The sequence below is a fragment of the Trichomycterus rosablanca genome, chromosome 3 (assembly GCF_030014385.1).
Source record: "Trichomycterus rosablanca isolate fTriRos1 chromosome 3, fTriRos1.hap1, whole genome shotgun sequence".
Lineage (NCBI taxonomy): Eukaryota > Metazoa > Chordata > Actinopteri > Siluriformes > Trichomycteridae > Trichomycterus > Trichomycterus rosablanca.
Genome location: NC_085990.1, coordinates 33,737,983 through 33,765,962, shown reverse-complemented (window position 1 = coordinate 33,765,962; position 27,980 = coordinate 33,737,983). Strand labels below are relative to the sequence as shown.

The following is a 27,980-nucleotide window of genomic DNA, read 5'->3' as shown; positions in this document are numbered from 1 at the left end:
AACATCAAGAAAGCTTTAAACTGATGCATTCTCATTTAAAAACAATCAAATTATTAGTTATTAGGGTAGATCCACAAGCATTATTTCAATGCCATTCCTGCATGTTTTACTACCACACAAATAGGGACATTTTAGGACTTAATTTACAGTTTACATTTTCAGCATTTAGCAGATGCTTTAATCCAAAGCGACTTACAGTACTGTGACAGTATACAGTCTGAGCAATTGAGGGTTAAAAGCCTAGCTCAAGGGCCCAACAGTGGCAACCTGGCAGTGGTGGGGGCTTGAACGAGTAACCTTTTGATTACCAGTCCTGTACCTTAACCACTAGGCTACAACTGCCCTTCAGAATTGTTACAGAAAAATGTTAATTTACACTAGAAGTATTAATAATCAGTTACTCCTTGGAAAATGTAGATATGCTTAGGGCATTTTTACCAGTAGTCATATTCCAATAATACTGCTACAATAGAATGTTAACATGGTGTACGTGATTGCGTCAATTGCTTTGTATGACCTCCAAAACCAAGTCCTAGCTGGTTTAGCAAAGAAATCTCTTTTAATAGTGGAATCTTCCACTGTCCTACAAGGTCACCAACAAGTATAAAAAGATTTAGGATTTTTCCACCACAGCATACCAGGCAAATCTCTGCCTAAACCTGGCATTATGTTCCACTATACTGAAGAGAAATAAGTGTTGAATTATACTTAAGTATAAGCCAGGCCTGCACACTTTTAAGAGTGTTATCCAAACCAGCCATCCAAGAGTTAACTGTTAAAAAGTCATGTTTATCAAATCAGAGGTATTTATCCAAATCCATAATACTTCTTTTGCATTCTCTTATTTGATCTTCTTCTTGTTCCTCAGCCTTCATTCTCTTATTTGATCTGCCAACAATTATTGGTTATAACAATATAACGGTTTTGGAGAGGAAGATAGTGGAGGAGGAAGGTTTAGTGATTGATAAGTAGGCTTTGGAAAAGGGGAGAAATAGTTGAGGTTGTTAAAGGGTGAAAGTTAGGTCACTTTTGTTGTGCTGAACCAATTCAGACAATCCAAGATAAAGCCATTAGGATAAAGAATGAATGAATAAATAAACAATGTTATGTATTTTTTTTATACTGCCTTACACCTGTACTTATATTAGGTAGTTTTTTTTTTTTACCAAACCACATTGTATTTAGATGCCACAAATACTAGCGCATATACTTGCACATTCCAAGGAGTAAAGTTTCTTTGCCTTTGTATCACAGGGTTTACTTAGGAGAAAGTAAGTATGTATAACATTCCCCATAATTTTTCATACAGTGTTTAAATAAACTGAATATTTCTGGCCACGTTCTCAATCACAATCAGGAAATAGTGATTTGTTGGATCTGCTCAGTCTCAAATGTCTAATCTGGTGTTATTTAGAGCTCACCAATAGTAATTTGCACTGTCACTTGGCCTTTAAAACTCCATTAGTTTTAGATCTGGTCTCTAAGGCCCTGTATAATAAATATCTCCTCAGTCCTTTCCTTCCTGGCAAGCAGAACATCAACACTGACACTCTTGAGTCCTGGGACTGTTTGTGTTAGACAGTAAATGAATGAAAACATGAAAGGTGTGGGCATTTGGCCTGTTTACAAGCAGCAGGGCAGGAATGCTACAACATTACAAATGTAAGGATGAGACCAAAGTGTGTTTAGACTGCTTCAGTGTACTTGCCTCTATTGACCCCAAAACACAGCAGAGAAAAAACAGAAAAGGACCACGCTTATTACTGACAAAGGGAAGGCAAAGTAGAGCAAGTTTAACGACTCCAGATGGGAATACAACTAGGCTCTTGCCCAAGGAAAGGCTATATCCCTGTTTTTAATACAAAAAGAATAATGTACCTCAGCACTGAGGATGATGTTAAGATTAATCATTGTGAGACGAGTAAAGCTAAAAGCTGTTGAGCTTTAAAGTGACTGTGTTAGATCAGTGGTTCCCAACATCTGGGTGGTACACCAGATGACCTTGTCAATTTCTATGAAATGGAAAAGGAAATTGAATGGAAAAGAAAATGGAATTGGAAAGGAAATGGAACACTATTAAACATACTTTGTAAGTTATGCAGACACAATACTTCATAATCATTCAATCATTCAATTTCCACATGTTAAGATTTTAGAGACCTATCTTTCTGATACCTACCACTCCCCCTCCCAAAAAATGTTTAATATATGTATATTTAGCAATATACACCGATCAGGCATAACATTATGACCACCTTCCTAATATTGTGTTGGTCCCCCTTTTGCTGCCAAAACAACCCTGACCCGTCGAGGCATGGACTCCACTAGACCCCTGAAGGTGTGCTGTGGTATCTGGCACCAAGATGTTAGCAGCAGATCCTTTAACTCCTGTAAGTTGTGAGGTGGGGTCTCCATGGATCAGACTTGTTTGTCCAGCACATCCCACAGATGCTCGACTGGATTGAGATCTGGGGAATTTGGAGGCCAAGTCAACACCTCAAACTCATTGTTGTGCTCCACAAACCATTCCTAAACCATTTTTGCTTTGTGGCAGGGCGCATTATCCTGCTGAAAGAGGCCTCAGCCATCAGGGAATACCGTTTCCATGGAAGGGTGTACGTGGTCTGCAACCATGCTTAGGTAGGTGGTACAGGTCAAAGTAACATCCACATGGATGGCAGGACCCAAGGTTTCCCAGCAGAACATTGCCCATAGTGCATCCTGGTACCATGTGTTCCCCATGTAAACAACGCACACGCACCACGTGTCATCCACGTGATGTAAAAGAAAACATGATTCATCAGACCAGGCCACCTTCTTCCATTGCTCCGTGGTCCAGTTCCAATGCTCACGTGCCCATTGTTGGTGATTTCGGTGGTGGACAGGGGTCAGCATGGGCATCCTGACTGGTTTGCGGCTATGCAGCCCCATACGCAACAAACTGTGATGCACTGTGTATTCTGACACCTCAGAACCAGCATTAACTTCTTCAGCAATTTGAGCTACAGTAGCGTCTTGTGTTGGATCACAAGAAATGATGCCAGATCTGATGGACCAGACACACCTCTTAAGAATTCTTAGTAGCGCCAATTAGCATGACTGCATGTCTTTGAAGCTGTGGGAAAAAAGTGGAGCATCCGGATGAAGACCCATGCAGGCGCATGGCGAACATGCAAACTCCACACAAAAAGGATTGAACACAGTCCCTTCTTGCTGTGAGGTGACAGCACTAGGCACTGCACCACTGTGCCACCCAGATTGGTTACCTTAAATTGTGTAAGCATGTGTGTACTGCCCTGTGATGGGTTGAGTTATGAAGTTTAAAAATGTCAGCTAACCTCCCCTTAAAAAAAACTGTCAAATAGTAACAAGTATTACATTTACATTTACATTTTCGGCATTTAGCAGATGCCTTTATCCAAAGCGACTTACATTACAGTATACAGTCTGAGCAACTAAGGGTAAAGGGCCTTGCTCAAGGGCCCAACAAAAGCAACCTAGCAGTGGTGGGGCTTGAACCAGCAACCTTTGGATTACCAGTCCTGTGCCCTAACCACTAGGCTACAGCTTGCCCTTTTTTATTTATGCCCTTTATTATTAATAACCAGTATCTGCAAGGCTAATATTGACGAAATACTTAAAGCAGTGTGCTAATACAGTGTCTCCATTTACTCTCTGTGGTGAAGCACTTGAAACCAAGCTCTACAGCTTCTACATGCCAAGGAAAACCGTCCAAGGACAGTCATTCCCACGCTAGACTAGAACTTAAGAAGCTTAAACTAAACCAATTTCCTCTTGGAAGGGAAAATGTAAAGCACTCAGCTTAACAGTGTATCACACATTAGATAAACCAGCTCCTGAAAATCATATTATCTACTTATCTCTAAGATGTAAAAATGTAAAAGTACTACATAATGCATGTGGAAAAAACAGCACTGCTGTATTTGTCTTGGAAAAAAGCTTAGGAATGAAGTAACGTAGTAAAGCAATGACACATCTGGTTTGTCAGGGTTTTTGTCAAGAGGTTTACAATCACAGCTTAGCAATAAAATAATAAATTCTAAGATAACTCATAGTTTATTATTCATAAATCAAACCAAGGCTGCTCTGTCTGGTCTCTTTACCACTTGAGATTGCAGGTGTTTAAAATCTGTGTGTTCTAAGGTTACGTTCTCAACCCCAGTCCACCATCAAGGAATTTATGAACCATCCAAATATGATTTAAAATGTAATCGCTTTCCTATCGGTCATACTAATCCTACTGCTTTTATTTATAAGTGAGCCCTTTACTTAATGGCCAGTAATTTTTCTAGATAGCATCTAGTTAAACACCAATTTATTTATGATTTTAACTCTAGTTTCCAATTCTACTTAATCCCTATGTCAGCGGTCCCCAACCTTTTTTGCACCATGGACCGGTTTCATGTAAGATATACACCGACGAGGCATAATATTATGACCACTGACAACACGGCACCTGTTAGTGGGTGGGACGTACTGTAGGCAGTACGTGAACATTTTATCCTCAAAGTTGATGTGTTAGAAGCAGGAAAAATGGCGTAAGGATTTGAGCAAGTTTGACAAGGGCCAAATTGTGATGGCTAGACGACCGTGTCAGAGCATCTCCAAAACTGCAGCTCTTGTGGCATGTTCCTGGTCTGGTCCAAGGAAGGAACAGTGGTAAACCGGCAACATGGTCATGGTTGGCCAAGGCTCATTGATGCATGTAGGAAGTGAAGGCTGGCCCGTGTGATCAAATCCAACAGATGAGCTACTGTAGCGCATAATGTTGAAGAAGTTAAAGCTGGTTCTGATAGAAAGGTGTCAGAATACACAGGGGGACCAACACAATATTAGGTCATCATGTTATGCCTGTTGGGTGTAATTTTACGGACCAGCAGGGGCGGGAGGATTTCAAATAAAATTATATGACGAGCATAATAAAAAACACAAAGTGCATAACGATACTACTCACCAATGATCAGAGGGAACCCTGAGCTTTTTTCGCTGCAACAAAACGCTTCCACCTAGGGGTGATAGGAGACAATAACTCCCGAAGCGTGTTCTTTATGTCTACTTTCCTAACTTTGTTTTGGTTGCCATTACTGCAGAAAATCCCGCTTCACAAAGATAGGATAAGGGGAATGAAAGCAGTGTTTTCATTGCTTTTGTAGCGATCTCTAATTATTTATTCTTTCTGTGTGGCCCAGTAATAAATGACCCACGGACCGGTACCATCTGGTGGTTGGGCACCACTGCCCTATGTAATAAATCACCATTAAATTGTCAGGTGAAAGGTGCTGTGAAATGTAGCAGTCTCAAAATTACCATGCACGGCATTTAAGCTTATACATGGACATTCAGACCATCACAGACTGTAGAATGAAATTCCATGTTGGTGAACCTCTGCAAGTGGATACTAGCTGTATTTACAAATTTCACTGGCTTTGATGATGACCCACTAAACTATCAATAGCAGACCTGAGTCAATCACACCATTGCCTTCCACCATCTACCTGGAATAATCAATACCACCTCTGGAATATACACCTTAGATCTGATGCCCCCCGTAAATACTTTGTACCTGCAATTAAATCTCACAGCACAATCATATGGACTGTATTACACTCTTAGAGATTATTCTCTTATGATGCTGCTACATTGGACACCCCCAATAGTGAAATACTTCCTTTCTGTTGTAGACTAGTGCAATTTTGTATGTGATTTTTATATTTTGCTCGTTTATATGCTGACATGCGTTTCCATCTCCGTTTGACCATATGCTAAAACATTTTGGCTGCTGGCCATTGGGAAATGGGAAAGGATTGTATCATAAATTCATAAATCTGCTCTCTGGCTGCTACAGCTTTGTTGGGTAGTCAAACAGAAACACTTAGTATTATATATGAATAACAACCTATTGTAGCCCACACAGATAAGTGGCTAATGCTGGCAATTTAGGGGAAAACTGTTAATATGGTTGGTTTGGTTCATTGCTTACTACTGTGGAACTAGTACAGTCTGTGTTTTTAACATTGTCTGCTATACTGACAAGACAACAGTAATGACAGTAGTTAACATCTACAGCCTGGAAGATGCACGCTGTGTCAGAAATCACGTACAACAGTGTAAGAGTTTCTCTAATAAATTCACATTTGTGGTAACATAAGACAAAGACCCATTACTGTTCCGAGCATGACTGTGCCCCTGTGCACAAAGAAAGTTCTATAAAGATAGAGTTTGACAATTTTAGTGTGTGGGAACTCTCAACTGAGCACCTCTGGGACACATTAAAGCGTCAGGGGCACACTACATTTGTAAAGAAAAAATAAAAGTCTGTGGCCATTCCAAGGTTGGAACCTTGTTCCATTTGAGATAAATCGTAATGCTCCAACATTCATGTACATTTTAAAGAACTGTATGTACTTGACTTTTCGGGAATCATTTAGGAAGCAGAGTTCATTAAAAGAAATTGTCGAAACTGGTGTGGCTGACTGGGCTGCACAGAGTTCTGAGAACAGGCCTCTGGCCCAAGTTCCTACAAACACACACACACACACACACACACACACACACACACACACACACAATCGTGTGAAAAGCCTTCACAGAAGGGTGAATGCTGTTATAGCTGTGAACTGTTAATCTTAATGGCCATGACTTTGGAATGGAAAAGTATGTTATGATTAGGTGACTATGTACTGTTGTCCATATAATGTGTGTGCCAACACTGGAAAACAAAAGAGAACACACAGTTCAAATAAGGAAAAAGTGTATTAACCTTCATAAGTCAGGGACTGTCTAAAAAAAATAGTTACTGTCCTAAAAATGCCCATATGTACACTTAGAGTAATAATGAAAAACTTTCCAATCAACTGGAAATGTGACAAACTTGCTTGGACAAGGACCCAAAATTCCAAAGAAATGTGTTGTTGCAGTTACAAGAAAACAAATGCATCTTGGGATCAACAAATCTCCAAAACTACTATCAGATGGCAAAAGACTTGGCACTCAGGTGGCACAACAGTAAAACACCCTAGCCTGCAAGTTCTGACATCTCGAACACACAAGTTCAAATCTCAGCTCTGCTACCGTCAGGCTGGGTGCCCATTCAGACAATGACTGGTTCATCCATGGATGGCATGTAAGAGCAGATTCCTCATTACTGCTGCAATTACTACCTCTGTTGGCTGATCAATGGCACCTGCACAGTAAGACAGGGGATAATGGAGATCAGTGCATGGCTCCATGCTTGATAAGGATCTCCATATGAACTCACCTTGTGCAGGTGGAAAGAAGCAATGAGTCTCCGCACAAGTAGGACGTACTTCAGCATTTAATCTTAGCACAAGATTGTGCTTTAAGTGGTACTATACTGTTTCAAAGTAGTACACTATCATTGATGCTCCAAACTAGAGTAGAATGCACTATTTGAATTTAAAAAGATACTTATTTGCAGACTTGCTTTGTTTAATTTAATTTAAATTTTAAAGATTACGTTACATAAAAATAGCCAGGTGACAATTTAAAAAGCAGTAAATCGCCGCTCAGGTGGCGCAGCGGTAAAAACACACGCTGTTCATCAGAGCTGAGAACTCGAATACATCGTATCGAATCTCAGCTCTGCCTGTCGGCTGAGGCTGAGCGGCCACATGAACAATGATTGGCCTGTTGTTCAGATAGGGGCGGGATTAAGCCGGATGGGGACTCTCTCTCAGACTAGTGCGATCACGACCTCTGCTGGCTGGTTGGTGGCACCTGCACGGAGATGGGAAAGGAGTGCGGTAGAAGGTGTGGCTCTCCATACACAGCGCTGTACTGCACTGCACTCGTCAAGTGTAGGTGATAAGATGTTTGATTGCTGTGCACCTGTCGGAGGGGGCGTGGAGCAGCCTCGTCCTCCCCAATCAGGAGCAGGGACCAGCATTAGTAAGAGGATGATTGACGGGCAGAAATTGGATGTGCTAAAGTGGGAGAAAAAAGGGTAGAAAAAAAAAAGCAGTAAATATCTGAAGCTGCAGTAGGTCATGCATAATTTCTTAGTGGTTGCCATGTGTAAAATAATGTTATTAAGCAACACCAAAAAACAATCAATGTAGAATCTCTTAAAATAAAATAATTGAAACAAATGACATGCTGGTATCTGAAAACATAATCGTTTGTCATCTATAATATTAAATTCATAATTTCTGTGCTTGCTGCTAACATACCGTATAACCTTTCTTTGAATTTTCTCTTAAGCCTAAATCCACCTGGAAAACACTGAGCTAGGCACATCACAAACTTAAAATTGCATTCAGTGCAGATCTAAATAAATGTTGACAGTGAAATTATGACTGAAACCACTAAGGCTTTCAAAATCCACTGAGGTTCCACTGAGTACCTGGCACTTACTATTACATTCTCATGCACTCAAACTAGTTTGAAGGCAAAATACATTTCTGGACCAAGCACTACTGGCACCAAACCTTAAAAAAGTGTGTGCCATGCCGTAATAAAAACTATGCCCGCCTGGAAGGCTGTTTTTTACAGAACAAGCACACTATGAACAGCACCATTACAACCACTATAAACAAGAATGCTATTTAGAGCTTATACAGTGTATCACAAAAGTGAGTACACCCCTCACATTTCTGCAAATATTTCATTATATCTTTTCATGGGACAACACTATAGACATGAAACTTGGATATAACTTAGAGTAGTCAGTGTACAACTTGTATAGCAGTGTAGATTTACTGTCTTCTGAAAATAACTCAACACACAGCCATTAATGTCTAAATAGCTGGCAACATAAGTGAGTACACCCCACAGTGAACATGTCCAAATTGTGCCCAAATGTGTCGTTGTCCCTTCCTGGTGTCATGTGTCAAGGTCCCAGGTGTAAATGGGGAGCAGGGCTGTTAAATTTGGTGTTTTGGGTACAATTCTCTCATACTGGCCACTGGATATTCAACATGGCACCTCATGGCAAAGAACTCTCTGAGGATGTGAGAAATAGAATTGTTGCTCTCCACAAAGATGGCCTGGGCTATAAGAAGATTGCTAACACCCTGAAACTGAGCTACAGCATGGTGGCCAAGGTCATACAGCGGTTTTCCAGGACAGGTTCCACTCGGAACAGGCTTCGCCAGGGTCGACCAAAGAAGTTGAGTCCACGTGTTCGGCGTCATATCCAGAGGTTGGCTTTAAAAAATAGACACATGAGTGCTGCCAGCATTGCTGCAGAGGTTGAAGACGTGGGAGGTCAGCCTGTCAGTGCTCAGACCATCTGCCGCACACTGCATCAACTCGGTCTGCATGGTCGTCATCTAAGAAGGAAGCTGAATGGTGTCCAGCATGTGTGGCGGCGCCCTGGTAAGAAGTACCAAGACAACTGTATCTTGCCTACAGTCAAGCATGGTGGTGGTAGCATCATGGTCTTGGGCTGCATGAGTGTTGCTGGCACTGGGGAGCTGCAGTTCATTGAGGGAAACATGAATTCCAACATGTACTGTGACATTCTGAAACAGAGCATGATCCTCTCCCTTCGAAAACTGGGCCTCATGGCAGTTTTCCAACAGGATAACGACCCCAAACACAACCTCCAAGATGACAACTGCCTTGCTGAGGAAGCTGAAGGTAAAGGTGATGGACTAAACCCAATTGAGCACCTGTGGCGCATCCTCAAGTGGAAGGTGGAGGAGTTCAAGGTGTCTAACATCCACCAGCTCCGTGATGTCATCATGGAGGAGTGGAAGAGGATTCCAGTAGCAACCTGTGCAGCTCTGGTGAATTCCATGCCCAGGAGGGTTAAGGCAGTGCTGGATAATAATGGTGGTCACCCAAAATATTGACACTTTGGGCACAATTTGGACATGTTCACTGTGGGGTGTACTCACTTATGTTGCCAGCTATTTAGACATTAATGGCTGTGTGTTGAGTTATTTTCAGAAGACAGTAAATCTACACTGCTATACAAGTTGTACACTGACTACTCTAAGTTATATCCAAGTTTCATGTCTATAGTGTTGTCCCATGAAAAGATATAATAAAATATTTGCAGAAATGTGAGGGGTGTACTCACTTTTGTGATACACTGTATATGGTAAATAAAGAAACATTAACAACCTTTCCACAATTAAGATTTGAAGGGAAAAAAGAAAGGAGATTTGCAGCTAAATTGTACAGCTGAGCACAAAATATTGCACAGACTGACACCTGACCAGTGGTCATTAGCAAGCAAGACCAGATCATGCACAGTTATACACAATTACACAGAGATATACAGAGATTAGATATGGATATTGTTTGCCCATAAGATTGTTTCATATGTGGTTTGCTAAGCCTTTGTAATTTCAGTGGCAAACTATGTGTTTCCTAAAGAGTATATTTTATAAGAACGTCAAAATTTGAATTAAGATCCCGATCAGGCAATGGGTGGTTCACATTTTGGAGGAGTCACAGACTAAAAGCTGTAATGCACTAGGGGAGACTCGGGTGAAAACTGGTTAGGAACTGGTTTTAATCAAACAAGGAGAAGAAAACTGAGGAAAATTTCAGGCTTCCAGACCTCTGGTTTAGGCCATTAAATCAGGAACATTATTACCTACCATTCTTTCAATTAATAAAATAAAATTACTGAGAAAAAAATTATATATTTGGGTAAAATCTGTTTTTGAAAGGTACGTCTATCACCACATTTTGCATGGTTCCAGACAGTTTTTCTCAAATCCGCCACAACAACAGAAGATTTGAATCTACTATAACACATGCAAAACACTGTCTCAAACCTAAATAATAATAATACAAGTTTACAAGAAATATAATACCATAATACAAGTGATTTACAATTTTACGTTCTTTTGGAGTTTTTTTTTAATGCTTGTATGTAACAGCTAATTTTACAGCATTATTTAGCTATAATGCACTGATATTTACTCTTAAATACTGTGAAATTGGCAAGTATTCAGTCCCCTTGCATTTCGAGTACTTTATTATGTTGTGTATTTATTTTTAAATGGCTAAATTTACCATTTTACCCATCAATCTACAGCTGTCTATGCCAGCAAGACTTCAGCATCAGTGAGCATCTTCCACCAGAGATGCCTTTGCCTAATCCTTAAGATCTGATACCTCGACCACATCACCACAAGAGATGTTTGGAAAAAAATGACATCTGTAAACCTAATAGCACTGTTGCCCAAAGAAGACCCAACTGACAAGCTACAATACACCGCACAGCCTACCTTAACGGTTAAATGTAAACCTAGAACATTCAGCAACAACTTGAGGCTCTGTCTCAGATGAAAATTCTTGGCCGTGTTTTGACACACCCTTCTCTGCATCTACAGAATTGGTTGGGAGTTTTCCAAACTTAGTTGGTAGTGTTTTTAGTAGTGCAAATTAACCAGTAAACATGAGGCAATTGAATGCTACACGAATACAAAATGTGGAATCGCTAAACCCTATTTTTTTATTTCACAGCAAATTGCATATTACACGAAAAACAGATCATTTAACGGTCCATGAATTATATGGGGCCTTACCCATATTCAGACCCTTTGTTTTTGCACTACAAAATGTAGCTTGGTGCATTCTAGTTGCTTTAATTATTGTTAAGAGATGTCTAGAAATCAACTAGAGTCAACCTCTTGCATTCATTCATTCATTCATTCATTCAGTCTGCTTTATCACTGCTTTATCTTACTTAGGGTCACAGTGGGTACAGTTCACTGGGTGAAAGGAGGTAAACAACCAGGACAGGTTGCCAGTCTATTACAGGGCAAACACACACACACACACACACACACACACAAACTCAAGATGAGGTGCTACCCACTGAGTCGCCATGCCACTCTCCACCTGCTGCAATTTTGAATTCTTGGACATAGTTTGGAATAATACACACCTGGGCTTAATAGGGCCCACAGTTTAAACTGCATTGCCAGAACAAATAACAGGCCATTAAGTCCAAGGAATTGTCTGGGGATCCTAAAATTAAATTGTTGCAAGGAAAAGTGTAACAATCCCAGTCCAGTCCTCCTCGTGGCATGCACATGGACTCACTGTTTTTGTTTTCACCCTCTACCCACCACCTCTGATTCATTCTTTGGTTTATCATGCCCAGCTGTTCCACATTTACACCAATTAGTTTTATATAAAAACACATTCTGTCCTGTTTTTCCTTGTTTGGCATTATGATTCCTCATGTTTGTTCTGATCCTCTGTTGTTTGATTGTTCACTCTGTTTTGTTCTTAGTTCCCTAGTTCCTTGTTTCTCTTGTAATTTTCTAATGTTTTTCTGTACCCCTGCTTTTCTGTTGTTAGTGGTTGGCATAAGCAAATAGTTTTAGCAGTTAGCTTAGTGTAGCTTCCAGGTTTTTTGTTGTTTAGGGTTTAACTTGACATTTAGCTAATTTTAACATTAATATTAGTTAGTATAACGTTTTAAAGTATTAATTCCTGTGTTCTGCCAAACCTATCTGGGATTTTTCTCATGTTGTTTTGACAAGCAAGCTGAAAAAATGATTTCCAAAACATGAAATATAAAAGCACTTTAGATAGCCTATCATTGTTTGCCAGCATTTTATGAAGATCTCACAACAATCTTTTATCTGCATTATAATCTTACATTCCTTCCTTACGTTCCTTCTTTTAAGGAATCAATTAGGAAACAAAACACTGTCTTGCTTTCCAGTAAGTCCAGACCTTAATTTACAAACTTAAAAGAAGCCATTAAACATGTTGGAGCATGCAAACACAGATAACATACTACAGATAAGAACTGGTCTATATGAACAGCCTGTAGGTGATTTAGTCTATTGGGCACGACAACTTCGGTTTGATTTCAGGTTATCCTTGGAACATTCACGTGCTAAAAATAGTCAAGGGTTGAGCAGGAGAGTTCAAACATAATAAGAACCAGATGTCCTACCTTCACTGGCAGCTACATTCCTGGGAGCTTTGGTGGGTGTATGATCTGTGCCGGAGCTCACGTCGGAGGAAATACTTGAGCTTCCTTTACCTGCATGAATGAAAACACATCGACACGTGGATCATCGTGCTATTTCGCTGTTCGTTTGGATGACGTACATTGTGTTAATGGTATTTTTTGTGTGCAAGTCAAGCCCTCAAGTAAAATAACCAGGGTTGAAATAGAAGAATTTTGATTCCAAACATTTCTATTGACTGAGCAACTTAAATGCATTAAAGATAAACACATTTAAATTTAAAGCCCGCAACACACTAGTTAGGAGAGCAAAACACAATTACAACCCCAAAGGTTGGGACAGCATGGACAATGCAAATAAAAACACAAAGTTTCTTACATTTACTTTGACTTTTATTTGATTGCAGACAGTATGACCCTGAGATATGTCATGTTTTGTCTGGTCAACTTTATTTAATTTGTTAATATACATCCATTCCTGCATTTCAGGCCTGCAACACATTCCAAAAAAGTTGAGACGGTAAAGCATTTACCACTTTGTGATGTTGCCATTCCTTATCATAACACTAAAAAGACATTTTGGCACAGAGGATACCAAGCAATTTAGTGGTTCAGGTTTTATTTTGTCCCATTCTTCCTGCAAACACGTCTTAAGTTGTAAAAATTGTGTAGGGTTGCTGCTGTCCCATTATTCGGTTTCAAAATTCTCCACACATTCCCTATTGGGGACAGGTCAGGACTGCAGGCAGGCCAGTCCAGTACCATACCCCCTTCTTCCACAGCCATGCCTTTGTGAAGTGTGCAGCATGTAGTTTTGCATTGGCTTGTTGATAAATGCATGGCTGGCCCTTAAAAAAAAAAGTACTGTCTAACGGATCGGAGATCACGGGTGTTCAGCTAAAGCTTGCACACTTGCTCTTTATGCACTGAAATTTCACCAGATTTCTTACATTGTTTAATGATATTATGCACTACATAGAGAGAAATATGCAAATCCCTTCTAATCATTCTTGTAAAAACATTGTTTAAATGTTTCAATAATTTTCTCAGGCATTTGTTGGCAAACAGGTAATCTTCTGCCCATTTTTGCTCCTCAGAGCCTTTCATGGATACTGCTTTTGTTCCAAATCATAAGTACAATCATCTGTTGACATCACATCTTTGAAATCACTTCATTATGTTTTTTTTAACCTAGTACCAGCCTTTTTTTAGTAGTGGTATGGTCCAATGTTATATCGCCCCAATACGCCTGCAACAGTTTTTTATTTGGATACAAACAGACACAAATAGTACTAAAATAATTTTGTTATGGAGCACTTTTGCTTGTAATGTTCCATATACAGTATATATGTGTGTATAGTAGTATCAGTATATCAGTAGTAATTGGTTGTGTGGTTGTGTCTGAGAGACTAAGAGAGAGCTTATATTCCGGCTTTCCACCTTTTTGGACTGCTCAAAAAAGCTTTAAGGGGAAGAAGATTTTCATGTGATGATGATGAGAAAGCAGTGGTGCATCAGTGGCTACGCACTCAACCAAAAACAGTTATTGCTGTTAGCATTAAAAAGTTGGCATGACGCTGGGAAATTTTAATTACATTACATTTTAATAAGATTTTTCATTTGAACCTGTAATACCTTTAAAACTCATTTTAAAAGGCTTATCTGTCAGAGACACATTTCTGTTTTGTGGTGGAATTTATTGTGAGGCAGTTCCACAGTGGTGGAAAAGCTGGTGTTTGGTAGCATATAGGAGTTGGGCGTAAATACTAAAAAGTTATACAAGCCTTACGGTCAGGAATTTGGTGAATAATTACAAGTGCTATGTAGACATGCTATTTCCAATATGAGGTTTGAGTGATTTCATGATTAAGGATTTTGAGAAAAACTCATTAAGAACGCAGCAGAGCAAACTAAAAACACTTTAGTTTATACTTTACTGCCAATTAAAATAAGCCAGTATAACCACAGGAACAATACAGAGATCTATTTTTTAAACAACACAAAAAATGTTTAGATTTATTCATTTATTTTTGGTAACTGCTTTATTCTGATTAGTGTTGGGTTCAGTTTTAAATATGAAATAAATATTTCAGGTAGTACAACAATCAGATAATGACTTCAGGTAAAAGCACTTATAAAGTGTTTAGTCATATACAGTATTAAATAAAATAGCCATTATTTATGTCTACACCATTTTAATTATTAAGGTTATGACTTTTGAATGTAAAGAAAAGGGACGTTCACCCACAGAGACATAAGCCTATAAACTTTAGAAAACTCAGGTGGCCATGTGCGTGCGGCATAGGGGCGCCAGTGACCACAGTGAAATGCACAACCACAGAGGAAAGTGGGGCAAAAATTATAAAAGGAAAGGACGGAAAACTGAGTTGCCAATAAAATAACAACTCAGTATATGCCAGGCAGCAGTTAAAAAGGAGCAGGGCAGCCAATCCATCACTGACACAGCCCACATTTAGAGTGGATTCGTTTGTGGGGCTTATGTCGGCATATGAGCTGGCAAAAACAAAAGATATCGGCCTCGAAGAGTGAACCTGAGGCACAAACATCATACAACACAAAGCCAAAAAGCCAGCAAGCAAAAGCCCAATAAGCTTTTTAAAATGATCTATCAACCATAGCCACTGATGCACTGCTGCTTTCACATCATCATCACATGAAAATCTTCTTCCCCTTAAAGCTTCTTTGAGTGTCCAAAAAGATGGCGCTAAATCTATAAGCTATAAGCTCTCTCTCAGTATCTCAGACATGACCAATTACTACTCCTCCCACCCTCACTGTTTCCAATGAAAATATAAAAGTGCAGAAACATTTTGAAGATCCCTCGTGTATTTAATTTATATTGAATATATGATAAATATTGGAGTGACCTTGCTGAAGTTACTACAGCTTGGCATACAGTACTCTAACAGGTTAATGGGCAGATGAGACCAAAATCAAGCTTTTTGGCAACAAACACCACAAACACTGACATAGCTATACAGAAACATACCTCAAACCTACCGTGAAGCATAGTGGTGGATCTGTGGTGTCAAGGTGTTTATTTCCTAAAGTCATGGACAACTTGAATATACAGTGTCATGATCTCGGATGACCAGCAGATGCTAAATCAAAACCTGACAGCCTTAGCCAGGAAACCTAAACAGGGTCATGGTTAAATGTGAAATGGTTAAGTCTAAAATGTTGATGGTTCAACGATCTAAAGCAAACCTCAAAATCAATACATAATTGGTTCAATCACCACAGAATCAAGTTTTTGTCAAGTTTGGCCATCGCAGTCCCCTGACTTTAGAATGCGCTAAAGCACAGCTCTCACGGATGGACCTTGAATCTGAAAGGACGTGCAGTGATTCTTTATGGAGGAATGGTCTCAGAATCCATGCCATGAATTCTTCAGTCTTATTAAGCTTTATATCATATGATTTTAGGCTGTTATCACAGCAAAGTGAAGCTGCACAGAGTACTAAATAAAAGGGTGCCAATGATTGTACTCTTTTTTTATCATGATAGATTTTTTTTCTTTCAGTTGTTGTGCAAACTGAACTGTATAAAAGCTTACTGGCCATCCAAAAAAACTGTCCTCATTTTTAATACTTTACTAATTTTAGAACAACCCCAAAAAGCAACATACGAACAAACTGTATGTTAAGAGCTTCATGGATTCATGGGTTTACCTGACAAAACTGATGCTGCACAGAAGCTTAAGGTTGTTATGCTAAATGTCAAGTGTCTGCTGAATTGGTGCAAAGCACACAGACATTAGAGTGTGTGAAACCCTGTGAAAAATAAAACATGCTTCATCATCTAGCCCAGGGGTGTCAAACTCACGGCCCGCGGGCCACATCCGGCCCGCCACGTCATTTCATGTGGCCCGCGAGAGCTTAAACGACTGTACGATTGTTGTGATGGGTTGAGTCATTACACCGTACTAGTGTAATGGGAGTCCTGCGCCTTTAGGTGGCAACCGTTGACATCGTAGTCATGGCAACTAACTTTGACCTTCGCTAGAAGCCATGTGACTTTTACGGCAAAAGAACGCGGGGTAGCGTAGTTAGTAATGTGAACAATAATAAATAAATACAGATAAATATCTTGCAGTATAATACAGAAGCATCGTCTGTAAGTAGTGGCGTTTATATTCTCAGTTGTTTGTAAATGTTTAGTGAGTATATCACAGCGTTTTAGTTACAAATTTACCGTAATTAAATACAATTGTTACCGTTACTATAGCAATTAGTATCTTTACACAAAATGCTAACTCGTTAGCGCTATTTTACGTTTGGTTAAATCTCATATTGTACCAGATGTAACACCTGACTACAGCTGTGTGCTTTTACTGTATTAAGTTCTTTATTGTTTTTATTGTTTGTATGTTTACTTTATTTTGATGCACACAGTGTATCACACAGCTGGGAAGCAAATAAAACCAACTGTATTCTGAAGGGAGCTGTCTGTGTGTCTGTCTGTCTGTGTGTCTGTCTGTCTAGCTGAGAAAGGGGGATAAACTATTAGTGAGGGCAGAATGATTGTCTTAAAAATACACTGTAAAATCCTAAACAAACTGCATCTCTCAAAATGCCTAATTTTGTTACCTGTAAAGTGACACAGCCTGCCAGTAGATAATGTTAAGAAATATTTACACATAATCCCAAAATGTGCAAGAAGATAAGTAAGAAAATTAAGCAGAAGGAGGAAATGTAATGAAAGTGAAAACAAGTTTGTGCTTCAGGAAGAGAAACAGGTGTGTCTCTTGTGTTATGAGGCTGTGTCTGTGGTCAAGGAGGACAATATAAATGCAGAATTCAGCCTCCAAGAAAAACAACAGACTGCAATCACAGCAGGATACGTTACAATCGGCCCTTTGAGGGCCACCATAATGCTGATGTGAAAATGAGTTTGACACCCCTGATCTAGCCTATTCATACAGCATAAATGACATTCCAGAAAACTGATATTCTTGCTGTTCTTTACCATTAGCTGTTCTGTTGCTGTCTGTCCTTTACTATCAGCTTGTAGCCTGTAACATCAGCAAAACTTCATATTCTAATATACAACATACATTTCATATTAATCCCCATTGTTCCAAAACAAGGGGTTTAAAACATGTATATACACCGATCAGCCATAACATTAAAACCACCTCCTTGTTTCTACACTCACTGTCCATTTTATCAGCTCCACTTACCATACAGAAGCACTGTGTAGTTCTACAATTATTCTTGTATTTCTCTACATACCTTTTTAGCCTGCTTTCAACCTGTTTTTCAATGGTCAGAACCCCCACAGGACCACCACAGAGCAGGTATTATTTAGGTGGTGGATCATTCTCAGCACTGCAGTGACACTGACATGGTGGTGGTGTGTTAGTGTGTGTTGTGCTGGTATGAGTGGATCAGACACAGCAGTGCTGCTGGTGTAAAGTCAGAGACGATCGCTCATCTATTGCTGCTGTTTGAGTTGGTCATCTTTTGGACCTTCATCAGTGGACACAGGACGCTGCCCATGGGGTGCTGTTGGCTGGATGTTTTTGGTTGGTGGACTATTGTCAGTCCAGCAGTGAGTGAGGTGTTTATAAACTTCATCAGCATTGCTGTGTCTTATCCACTCATACCAGCACAACACACACTAACACACCACCACCATGTCACTGTCACTGCAGTGCTGCGAATGATCCATTACCTAAATAATACCTACTCTGTGGTGGTCCTGTGGGGGTCCTGACCATTGAAGGGTGAATGCGCGCTAAAAAGTATGTAGAGAAACAGATGGACTACAGTCAGTAATTGTAGAACTACAAAATGCTTCCATATGGTAAGTGGAGCTGATAAAAGGGACAATGTGTGTATAAACAAGAAGGTGGTTTTAATGTTATGGCTGATCAGTGTATATTGCAAGTATGCACTAATAAGGAAACTGGCATAAATGTGTGGTAATATGTGTGTGTGTGAGAGAGGGAAAAGAAGAAAAGTGAGAGAGAGAGAGATGTGAACAGTCTGTTTTATGGCAGGTCATAAACTCGAACCACAAGTGGGTTCGTGCAAGATCAACTTGTTCTCTCATTCCACATAAAGCATTAAATCTGTAAACAATCTCGTCTTCTCATACTTTTAATGCACATTATATATACAGTATATATAAAACTACTGTATATACTGTATATATACAGTATATATATATATAGTATATAGACAAATATATACACATTTTACTCAGTGCCATGTCATGCTACACTATTACCATCATTACCCATTCCTATTTAAATCCCATTCAACAACTCATCACTGACTACATAAAATGCCCCATGCTAACTCTAATTTCTTTGGTAAACCAGCTATTGAAAAACTGTGGCTTTAGAAGTCATTGCATTAGCACTGTAAAGACATGTTGTGGTAAATCTATAGAACCAGCACATCTGTCTCATCTGCTTCAATTTCCTCATCAGCTGTGGAATGTGACTAACCAAGCAAGTAGATGCCAGTTGTTGCATTGTCAGGTGGCATTTATTAGCTAAAATTATAAATACTTGTTAGCTTTCTCTGCATAGCTTCATGCTGAATGGTGAAATGAATACTATATTATTATTACAAGTTGCCCAAGGCAACACAACAGTTCCCATCACTGAAATTAAAAAGCAAAACCACAAAAATCTGGCGACTGATTTTCTCTAATAGTGAGACGCTTTTCCTGCTCATGTGATGAACTCCAGAGCATAAGAAGTATAAAACCTATTAACAGTAATAAACTGCAGAGCAGTATACTGTATATTGCTGTAAAAATGTAAAAACACCAATCCACAATAAACAGCAGAGGGCTGAAAAACATGGAAATGATCATGCCAGCCCAATAGGTTGATAAAACCTTTCGTTTGATGTAAAACAAATAATAGACAACATAAGTATGCTTATTGTGTATGTCCTAAACATCAGTGCATTTTTATTGTTGAGGGAAACCTATTTAAATCACTTTCCAACAACACCTTGGCTTTTATATGGGACCTGCAAGCATGGTACATGACCTAAACATCTTCTTAGTGCAGTAAATCTAGTGGAAGCTTGGCTATTTGATCAAACTCACTTTATTACCAGATCTTCAATAAAATATCCTTCTAAATGGTGTGTAAAACATTTCACCATGCAAAATCCATTACTTAAGAGCTTAGCACCCATTGACAACTATTTTCCACTGATAGAATGTGAATTGTAAGCAGAGAACAGCACAGCTTGAATTAATAAACCAATTTTACTTGCTTCTGTACGTAGACCAATAACACAGGACCACCTAATCACTATGTGCTCTTAATATCTGCAAATGACTTCTGCATTCTGTTTAATTACAAAAAAAAGAAAAAAGAAATCACCTGGAGTAGTTGTTCTCAGGAGTAAACTGGATCTGTTTTCACAGTCATATTTTATCTGTCATCTTTATAAGATGCAGCAAGCTGAATTGCTTGCCAGATTTCACGGACAAGGATTTATTTCAATGGAAATTTTCTTTGTCTACTCAATTTTCCAGCAGATACTACCATGTAGGAACAGACCAAGACACTGGAGTAAATGCCTTTTTTTAGTTTAACCTCCATTAAACTTATCTCTCCACATGCCAATGACACATTCACAGCAAGCATATTGTGAAAAGTTCCACTACTAAGCGACCTGCTTGCTTACTTTTCTAAAAAACAACCTGCCAAAAACTTTTCACCGGGTTCCTCTCTTGTGCTTATATAAGGTACAAAGAGAGTTTAGGTTCACTAAGTGAAACTCAAGCCAAGGCCAATCTTAAGTACAGATGCTAGAGGCAAAGGTAGAGAAAAATTTGTTTGGGAAGCCTTGATAGATATCAGATCATGCAGACATGCATGTGAATTCCAAGTGGCTTATTTACAAGTCTGTAACATTGTTTATTCATTAATTTTGTAAACACTTAATCCAAATAAGGGTTTGGTAACACCTGGAAAAGATGAGCACATACTTCAATTCACCTTAAAAAGAACCAATACACTGCAAAGCACACTCACCCATTCATTTACTCACACATAGGGGCAAATAAGAGAAGTCAAACCATCTTTTGCATATCCAGTACCTTAACTGCTGATCTACCACTGCCCACCACTGTAACAATACTCATGCTTTAGAAATTATTTAAAATTTATTAGACATGAAATGGTGAACACAGAGGTGGTTAAAGGAGTTACTTTGCAACCTGTATAACAAGTAAAATTACCCATCTTTTAGGAACAGTAAGTCCACAGACAATAAAATCATTTTCTCTCTTCTCATCACTTCTCAATCCTCCCACCCATCTGAACAACAGGCCAATCGTTATTCATGTGACCGCTCAGCCTCAGCCGGCAAGGCAGAGCTGGGATTCGATACGATGTATTCGAGATCCAGCTCTGGTTCCAGCGTGTGTTTTTACCGCTGCACCACCTGAGCGGCTCTCACTCACTTTCTTAACCGCTTATCCAATTAGGGTTGCGCGGGGGGATGGCAGTGCTGAAGCCTATCCCAGCTTTGCAATGGGCACAAGGCACACAGTAACACCCTGGACAGGGTGCCAGTCCATCACAGGGCAGACACACATACACACACCCATTCACCTATAGGGCAATTCAGTGTCTCCAGTTAAACTGACTGCATGTTTTTGGACTGTCGAAGGAAACCCACACGGACACGGGGAGAACATGCAAACTCCGAACAGAAAGGACACAGACCACCCCGCCTGGGGATCGAACCCAGGACCTTCTTGCTGTGAGGCGACAGTGAGGCGACAGCGCTACCCACCGAGCCACTGTGAGAGTTTCAACTACAATGAATTTGATCGTTTGATTAAAAACACATCACAGCTGAAAAACTGGGCCTTCATCCTATTGGGACCTTGTAAGATCATTCTAAACAGCAGGTAAAACACTGAAACAGGCATACACAAACAAAGCCCAGTTAGTGGAATGAGCTTTAATTGACAGGAAAATGGTACAAGCCTTATTTACAGGATCACCACTGTTATTAATGTGAAAAGAAAGTAACTAATTATTAGTTTTTTGGTTTTTTTCCCCCCTTTTTCTCCCCCTTTAGCGCATCCAATTGTTCAATTTGCATCATGTTTCATCTCTGTCTATGCCGAACCCTGACAGAGGAGATCGAAGCTAACCCATATCCCCTCCGAAACACGAGCAGCAGCCAGATGCATCTTTGCCACCCACACATTGATGAGTTTGGCGCCACCTAGCGTTGCATGCGGAGAGACACACCCTAAGGGCACCCTCCCCCATCTCTTGTGCAGGCGCCTCTAATCAGCCGGCAGAGAACGTAATCGCATTCTGACAGAGAGAGACCCACATCCGGTTCTTTGTCCCACCCCCCCATATGAGCAACCGGCCAATCGTTGCTCATACAGCCACTCAGCTTCGAACCGGTGAAGCAAAGCTGGATTCGATACCATGTACTCACAATCCAGCCCTGGTTGCAGCGCGTCTTTTTACCGCTGCGCCACCTGAGCGGCTAATTATTAGTTTTTACAAACAACCAGCACCAGTGATGCCCCCAGAAATTTTTCATAGGGGTGGCCAGATGGGGCCACTGAAAACCTTGAGGTGGCACACCAAAACCAAAAGCCATAACTACATTTCATAAAGTCTATTATTGTAGTATACAGATTAGCTGATAACTAATTATCTGATGTGCATAAACTAATACAGTACAATAAAAAATTTACTGTACAACAACAATCCTGTTTTGTTGTGTAATGTATCTTTATATACATACAGTGTATCACAAAAGTGAGTACACCCCTCACATTTCTGCAGATATTTAAGTATATCTTTTCATGGGACAACACTGACAAAATGACACTTTGACACAATGAAAAGTAGTCTGTGTGCAGCTTATATAACAGTGTAAATTTATTCTTCCCTCAAAATAACTCAATATACAGCCATTAATGTCTAAACAGCCGGCAACAAAAGTGAGTACACCCCTTAGTGAAAGTTCCTGAAGTGTCAATATTTTGTGTGGCCACCATTATTTCCCAGAACTGCCTTAACTCTCCTGGGCATGGAGTTTACCAGAGCTTCACAGGTTGCCACTGGAATGCTTTTCCACTCCTCCATGACGACATCACGGAGCTGGCGGATATTCGAGACTTTGCGCTCCTCCACCTTCCGCTTGAGGATGCCCCAAAGATGTTCTATTGGGTTTAGGTCTGGAGACATGCTTGGCCAGTCCATCACCTTTACCCTCAGCCTCTTCAATAAAGCAGTGGTCGTCTTAGAGGTGTGTTTGGGGTCATTATCATGCTGGAACACTGCCCTGCGACCCAGTTTCCGGAGGGAGGGGATCATGCTCTGCTTCAGTATTTCACAGTACATATCGGAGTTCATGTGTCCCTCAATGAAATGTAACTCCCCAACACCTGCTGCACTCATGCAGCCCCAGACCATGGCATTCCCACCACCATGCTTGACTGTAGGCATGACACACTTATCTTTGTACTCCTCACCTGATTGCCGCCACACATGCTTGAGACCATCTGAACCAAATAAATTAATCTTGGTCTCATCAGACCATAGGACATGGTTCCAGTAATCCATGTCCTTTGTTGACATGTCTTCAGCAAACTGTTTGAGGGCTTTTTTGTGTAGAGACTTCAGAAGAGGCTTCCTTCTGGGGTGACAGCCATGCAGACCAATTTGATGTAGTGTGCGGCGTATGGTCTGTGCACTGACAGGCTGACCCCCCACCTTTTCAATCTCTGCAGCAATGCTGACAGCACTCCTGCGCCTATCTTTCAAAGACAGCAGTTGGATGTGACGCTGAGCACGTGCACTCAGCTTCTTTGGACAACCAACGCGAGGTCTGTTTTGAGTGGACCCTGCTCTTTTAAAACGCTGGATGATCTTGGCCACTGTGCTGCAGCTCAGTTTCAGGGTGTTGGCAATCTTCTTGTAGCCTTGGCCATCTTCATGTAGCACAACAATTCGTCTTTTAAGATCCTCAGAGAGTTTTTTGCCATGAGGTGCCATGTTGGAACTTTCAGTGACCAGTATGAGAGAGTTTGAGAGCTGTACTACTAAATTGAACACACCTGCTCCCTATGCACACCTGAGACCTAGTAACACTAACAAATCACATGACATTTTGGAGGGAAAATGACAAGCAGTGCTCAATTTGGACATTTAGGGGTGTAGTCTCTTAGGGGTGTACTCACTTTTGTTGCCGGCTGTTTAGACATTAATGGCTGTATATTGAGTTATTTTGAGGGAAGAATAAATTTACACTGTTATATAAGCTGCACACAGACTACTTTTCATTGTGTCAAAGTGTCATTTTGTCAGTGTTGTCCCATGAAAAGATATACTTAAATATCTGCAGAAATGTGAGGGGTGTACTCACTTTTGTGATACACTGTATATTAGGTGATTCATTGTCCTTCGAATAGGCTAGTTACCCTACTACTTAAAAGACAAATATACAGGTCTAATTTGAGTGAGTACATTAATTGTGAGGAACAAATAATTTACTGAAAACAAGAATGCTGAAGTTTAAAAACATCACAAAGGCCTCCAATTATTTTCAGTACAGCTTTACTGAACTTTACTGCTGTGTTTTGATAACCAAATATATTACCGGCTATGTCCAAAATTGGAAACAAAACCAAAAAAGCATTAACACAGACAATGTACAGTTACCTATAGCCTACTCCCAACCTATTCTTATCCCTGCTTGTTAGCCTACGTTTCTTAAAGAAAGACGAGATGTCTGTGGATTTTCTCTTCATTGTCTGCAAATTGCACAGCACAGTGACTAATAGTAGCAGCTAGTATGCTAATGCTATTAGCTAGCTAATTCGACTAGGGCTGGGCGATATGACTAAAAAACTCATATCTCTATATGCTTTTGAGAAGTAGCGATATACGATACGATATAATGTAAACTTAACAAAGTACAATGGCAGGCCACTGCCATTTCACTTTAAATGATAATCAAAAAAATCAACAAAAAAATCAACCACACAGCAGTATAAAATCATAACCGCTGCTTACCTGATCTTCTCTTCTTCAAATTGAGACAAATCTATATCAGTGTGTTGTTTCATTAAGGATAAAATCCACTTTTTTCTAAATGTTTTCCTTCATGTTTCCAGAATATTTATATCCATATCCAACTAATAATTTATTCTCTCTATTCATGACTCACTGTCATGGTTAAATGCTGAGACTGGTCATTCGTTGACTAAGCTGTCACTTACAATTCTGCAACCAATAAAAAGAGAGTTTTTCATTGCCAGCCCACCCGAATGATGCACATTGGAGGAATGCAAAAAAATTAGCATATCTATATCATTATACAGCTGTTTTTCAAGGAGTGTGATAGGTGGCTGCCTGAACTATTGTAAAAATATACATTATTGACTGAAATGGACAGCACCTAATGAAATATATCTGAATCAATTCTCCGAGGGGGAAGGGCAGCAATTTTATAAGGGTGGCCATGCCCCCCAACCCCAAACCCCCAAGCCCCCCCTTGATGGCGCCGCTGACTAGCACAACCATTTGTTGCAATGTTGGATAAGAAAAGAAACGGCAGGGTAACTGGGTAACTGGAAATAAAAATATCCAGTGTTTTTTTTTAATGCTGCCTCAATCAAAACATCAGGCTGTTTGAATGTACGTAGCCTTAGACTTTAGAAACATTTATACCAGTCCAAACAAATCTCCATCAGTTTATCCTTATGAGGTTTATTTGGTAGCTCAAATAACATTTATGTCACAATCCCTCATTAGTTTTTTCATGTATTGCTAAGTTCATTGCATGCAAGTCTTTGCTTCTGTGAGTTTTGTTATAATCAAATCCAGTTTTACTTATTTGTGCTAAATTCCAAAGCCATTGCCTGCAAACTAAATTACAAACATTTAAGTCAAATATACAACCCAGGATAAATATTATTTATTTCTATTAGACACCATCATTAGTAATATTAAGTACTTAATGTGTAATGTATAAACCTTTTGCAGGCTTAAGTTAGATGTTTATAAAATGCAAATGGTGTTTTACTTTCCAGACACCTGCAACATGTCACTGTCCATGATAGTACTAACTTAGGGAAGTACGGGAATTTCTGTGCTGTCACAGTTCTCTGAAAATGCTTCTTTTTATGGTCAAAATGGCTTGTATTTGTATTGAATAATGCAAAGTGGTCGAATGAGAGGGACACAGTTGATGTCAAAGGTTCTAAGACATGCATCTTTGAATTCTGCGAATATTTTTCCATAGGTGCCATAGGTAAACATTTTATCCTCAAAGTTGATGTGTTAGAAGCAGGAAAAATGGGCAAGCGTAAGGATTTGAGCGAGTTTGACAGGGGCCAAATTGTGATGGCTAAACGACTGGGTCAGAGCATCTCCAAAACTGCAGCTCTTGTGGGGTAAGCTACTGCTGAAGAAGTTAATGCTGGTTCTGATAGAAAGGTGTCAGAATACACAGTGCATCACAGTTTGTTGCGTATGGGGCTGCATAGCTGCAGACCAGTCAAGGTGCCCATGCTGACCCCTGTCCACCGACAAAAGCGCCAACAATGGGCACGTGAAAATCGGAACTGGACCACGGAGCAATGGAAATAGGTGGCCTGGTCTGATGAATCACGTTTTCTTTTACATCACGTGGATGGCCGGGTGCGTCGCTTACCTGGGGAAAACATGGCACCAGGATGCACTATGGGAAGAAGGCAAACCGGCGGAGGCAGTGTGATGCTTTGGCACGTACCACCCACCTAAGCATGGTTGCAGACCACGTACACCCTTTCATGGAAACGGTATTCCCTGAAGGCTGTGGCCTCTTTCAGGAGGATAATGCTCCCTGCCACAAAGCAAAAATGCTTCAGGAATGGTTTGAGGAGCACAACAACGAGTTTGAGGTGTTGACTTGGCCTCCAAATGCTGGACAAACAAGTCCGATCCATGGAGGCCCCACCTTACAACTTACAGGAGTTAAAGGATCTGCTGCTAACATCATTGTGCCAGATACCACAGCACACCTTCAGTGGTCTTGTGGAGTCCATGCCTCAACAGGTCAGGGTCAGCAAAAGGAGGACCATCACAATATTAGGAAGGTGGTCATAATGTTATGCCTCATCGGTGTATGTTCCAGCAATTCTGTAATTTATGGCAGACCGTATTTCTTGAATGACATCAATGGGAGAAAACCAGAGTACCCAGAGGAAACCCACACGGACACAGGAAGAATATGCAAACTCCACACAGAAATGACCCTGGCAGCCCAGCTATGGAATCAAACCAAGGCCCTTCTTGCTGAGACGACAGCACTACCCACTGTGACAACGTGCTGCCCCTCACTCATACACATTAAGCCAATTTACTTACTGGTTTTTCAGAAGAAAAATAAAAGCAGACATGCAGAGCACATGCAAAACTCATTACAGACAGTGACCAGAGACAAGGGTGGAACCCAGTTTCCCAGGACTGTGACGCTAAATGTTTTCTATACTACCAGTTATGTACCAGCACTGTGCTGCTTAGTAGCTGCTTAGTGGTATTAGTCAGGAACATTATTACTATTTATGATCATTATAGTATGTGCACTGTTTGACCTTCCAGATATTTTAAATGAAATCCGTTCTTCTAGAAGCCTGAAAGCTGCCAACATCTGTTAGTTCTGCGACAGAGAACTACAGTCATTCACACTTTGCTTTTTTAACTGCTACTTTTTATTCAGTTAAAAATCCTACACTATATGGCTAAAAGTATGTGGTCATCCCTTTTTATTATTGTGTTTAGGTATTCCAGCCACACCCATTACTAAGAGATTATATCCATTATATAAAAAGAATTACACTGTCCACTTTGTGGTAGCAGTTTGTGGTAGCATTAATTGAAATGTGGATGGGAAGTCAGGGCTTCTCGAACATCAATCCCTGACCTCATACACGCTCTTTTAAGTAAATAGCCACAATTTTCCTCAGCCACTCTCCAAAAGCCACAAAGAGAGAGCAAGTCCATTTTAATGCCCATGGTTTCTGA

At 40.1% G+C, this 27,980-nt stretch overlaps 1 protein-coding gene across 1 annotated transcript in view; it reads right to left on the bottom strand.

Annotated features, from left to right (window-relative positions):
* si:dkey-192l18.9 (F-box/LRR-repeat protein 7) overlaps nucleotides 1-27,980 on the bottom strand; it is a 59,413-nt gene that overhangs the window by 25,128 nt on the left and 6,305 nt on the right. Inside the window, exon 2 of the mRNA XM_062992050.1 lies at nucleotides 12,917-13,006. Coding sequence (XP_062848120.1) covers nucleotides 12,917-13,006 — 90 coding nt within the window. The remainder of the gene's footprint in view (nucleotides 1-12,916; nucleotides 13,007-27,980) is intronic.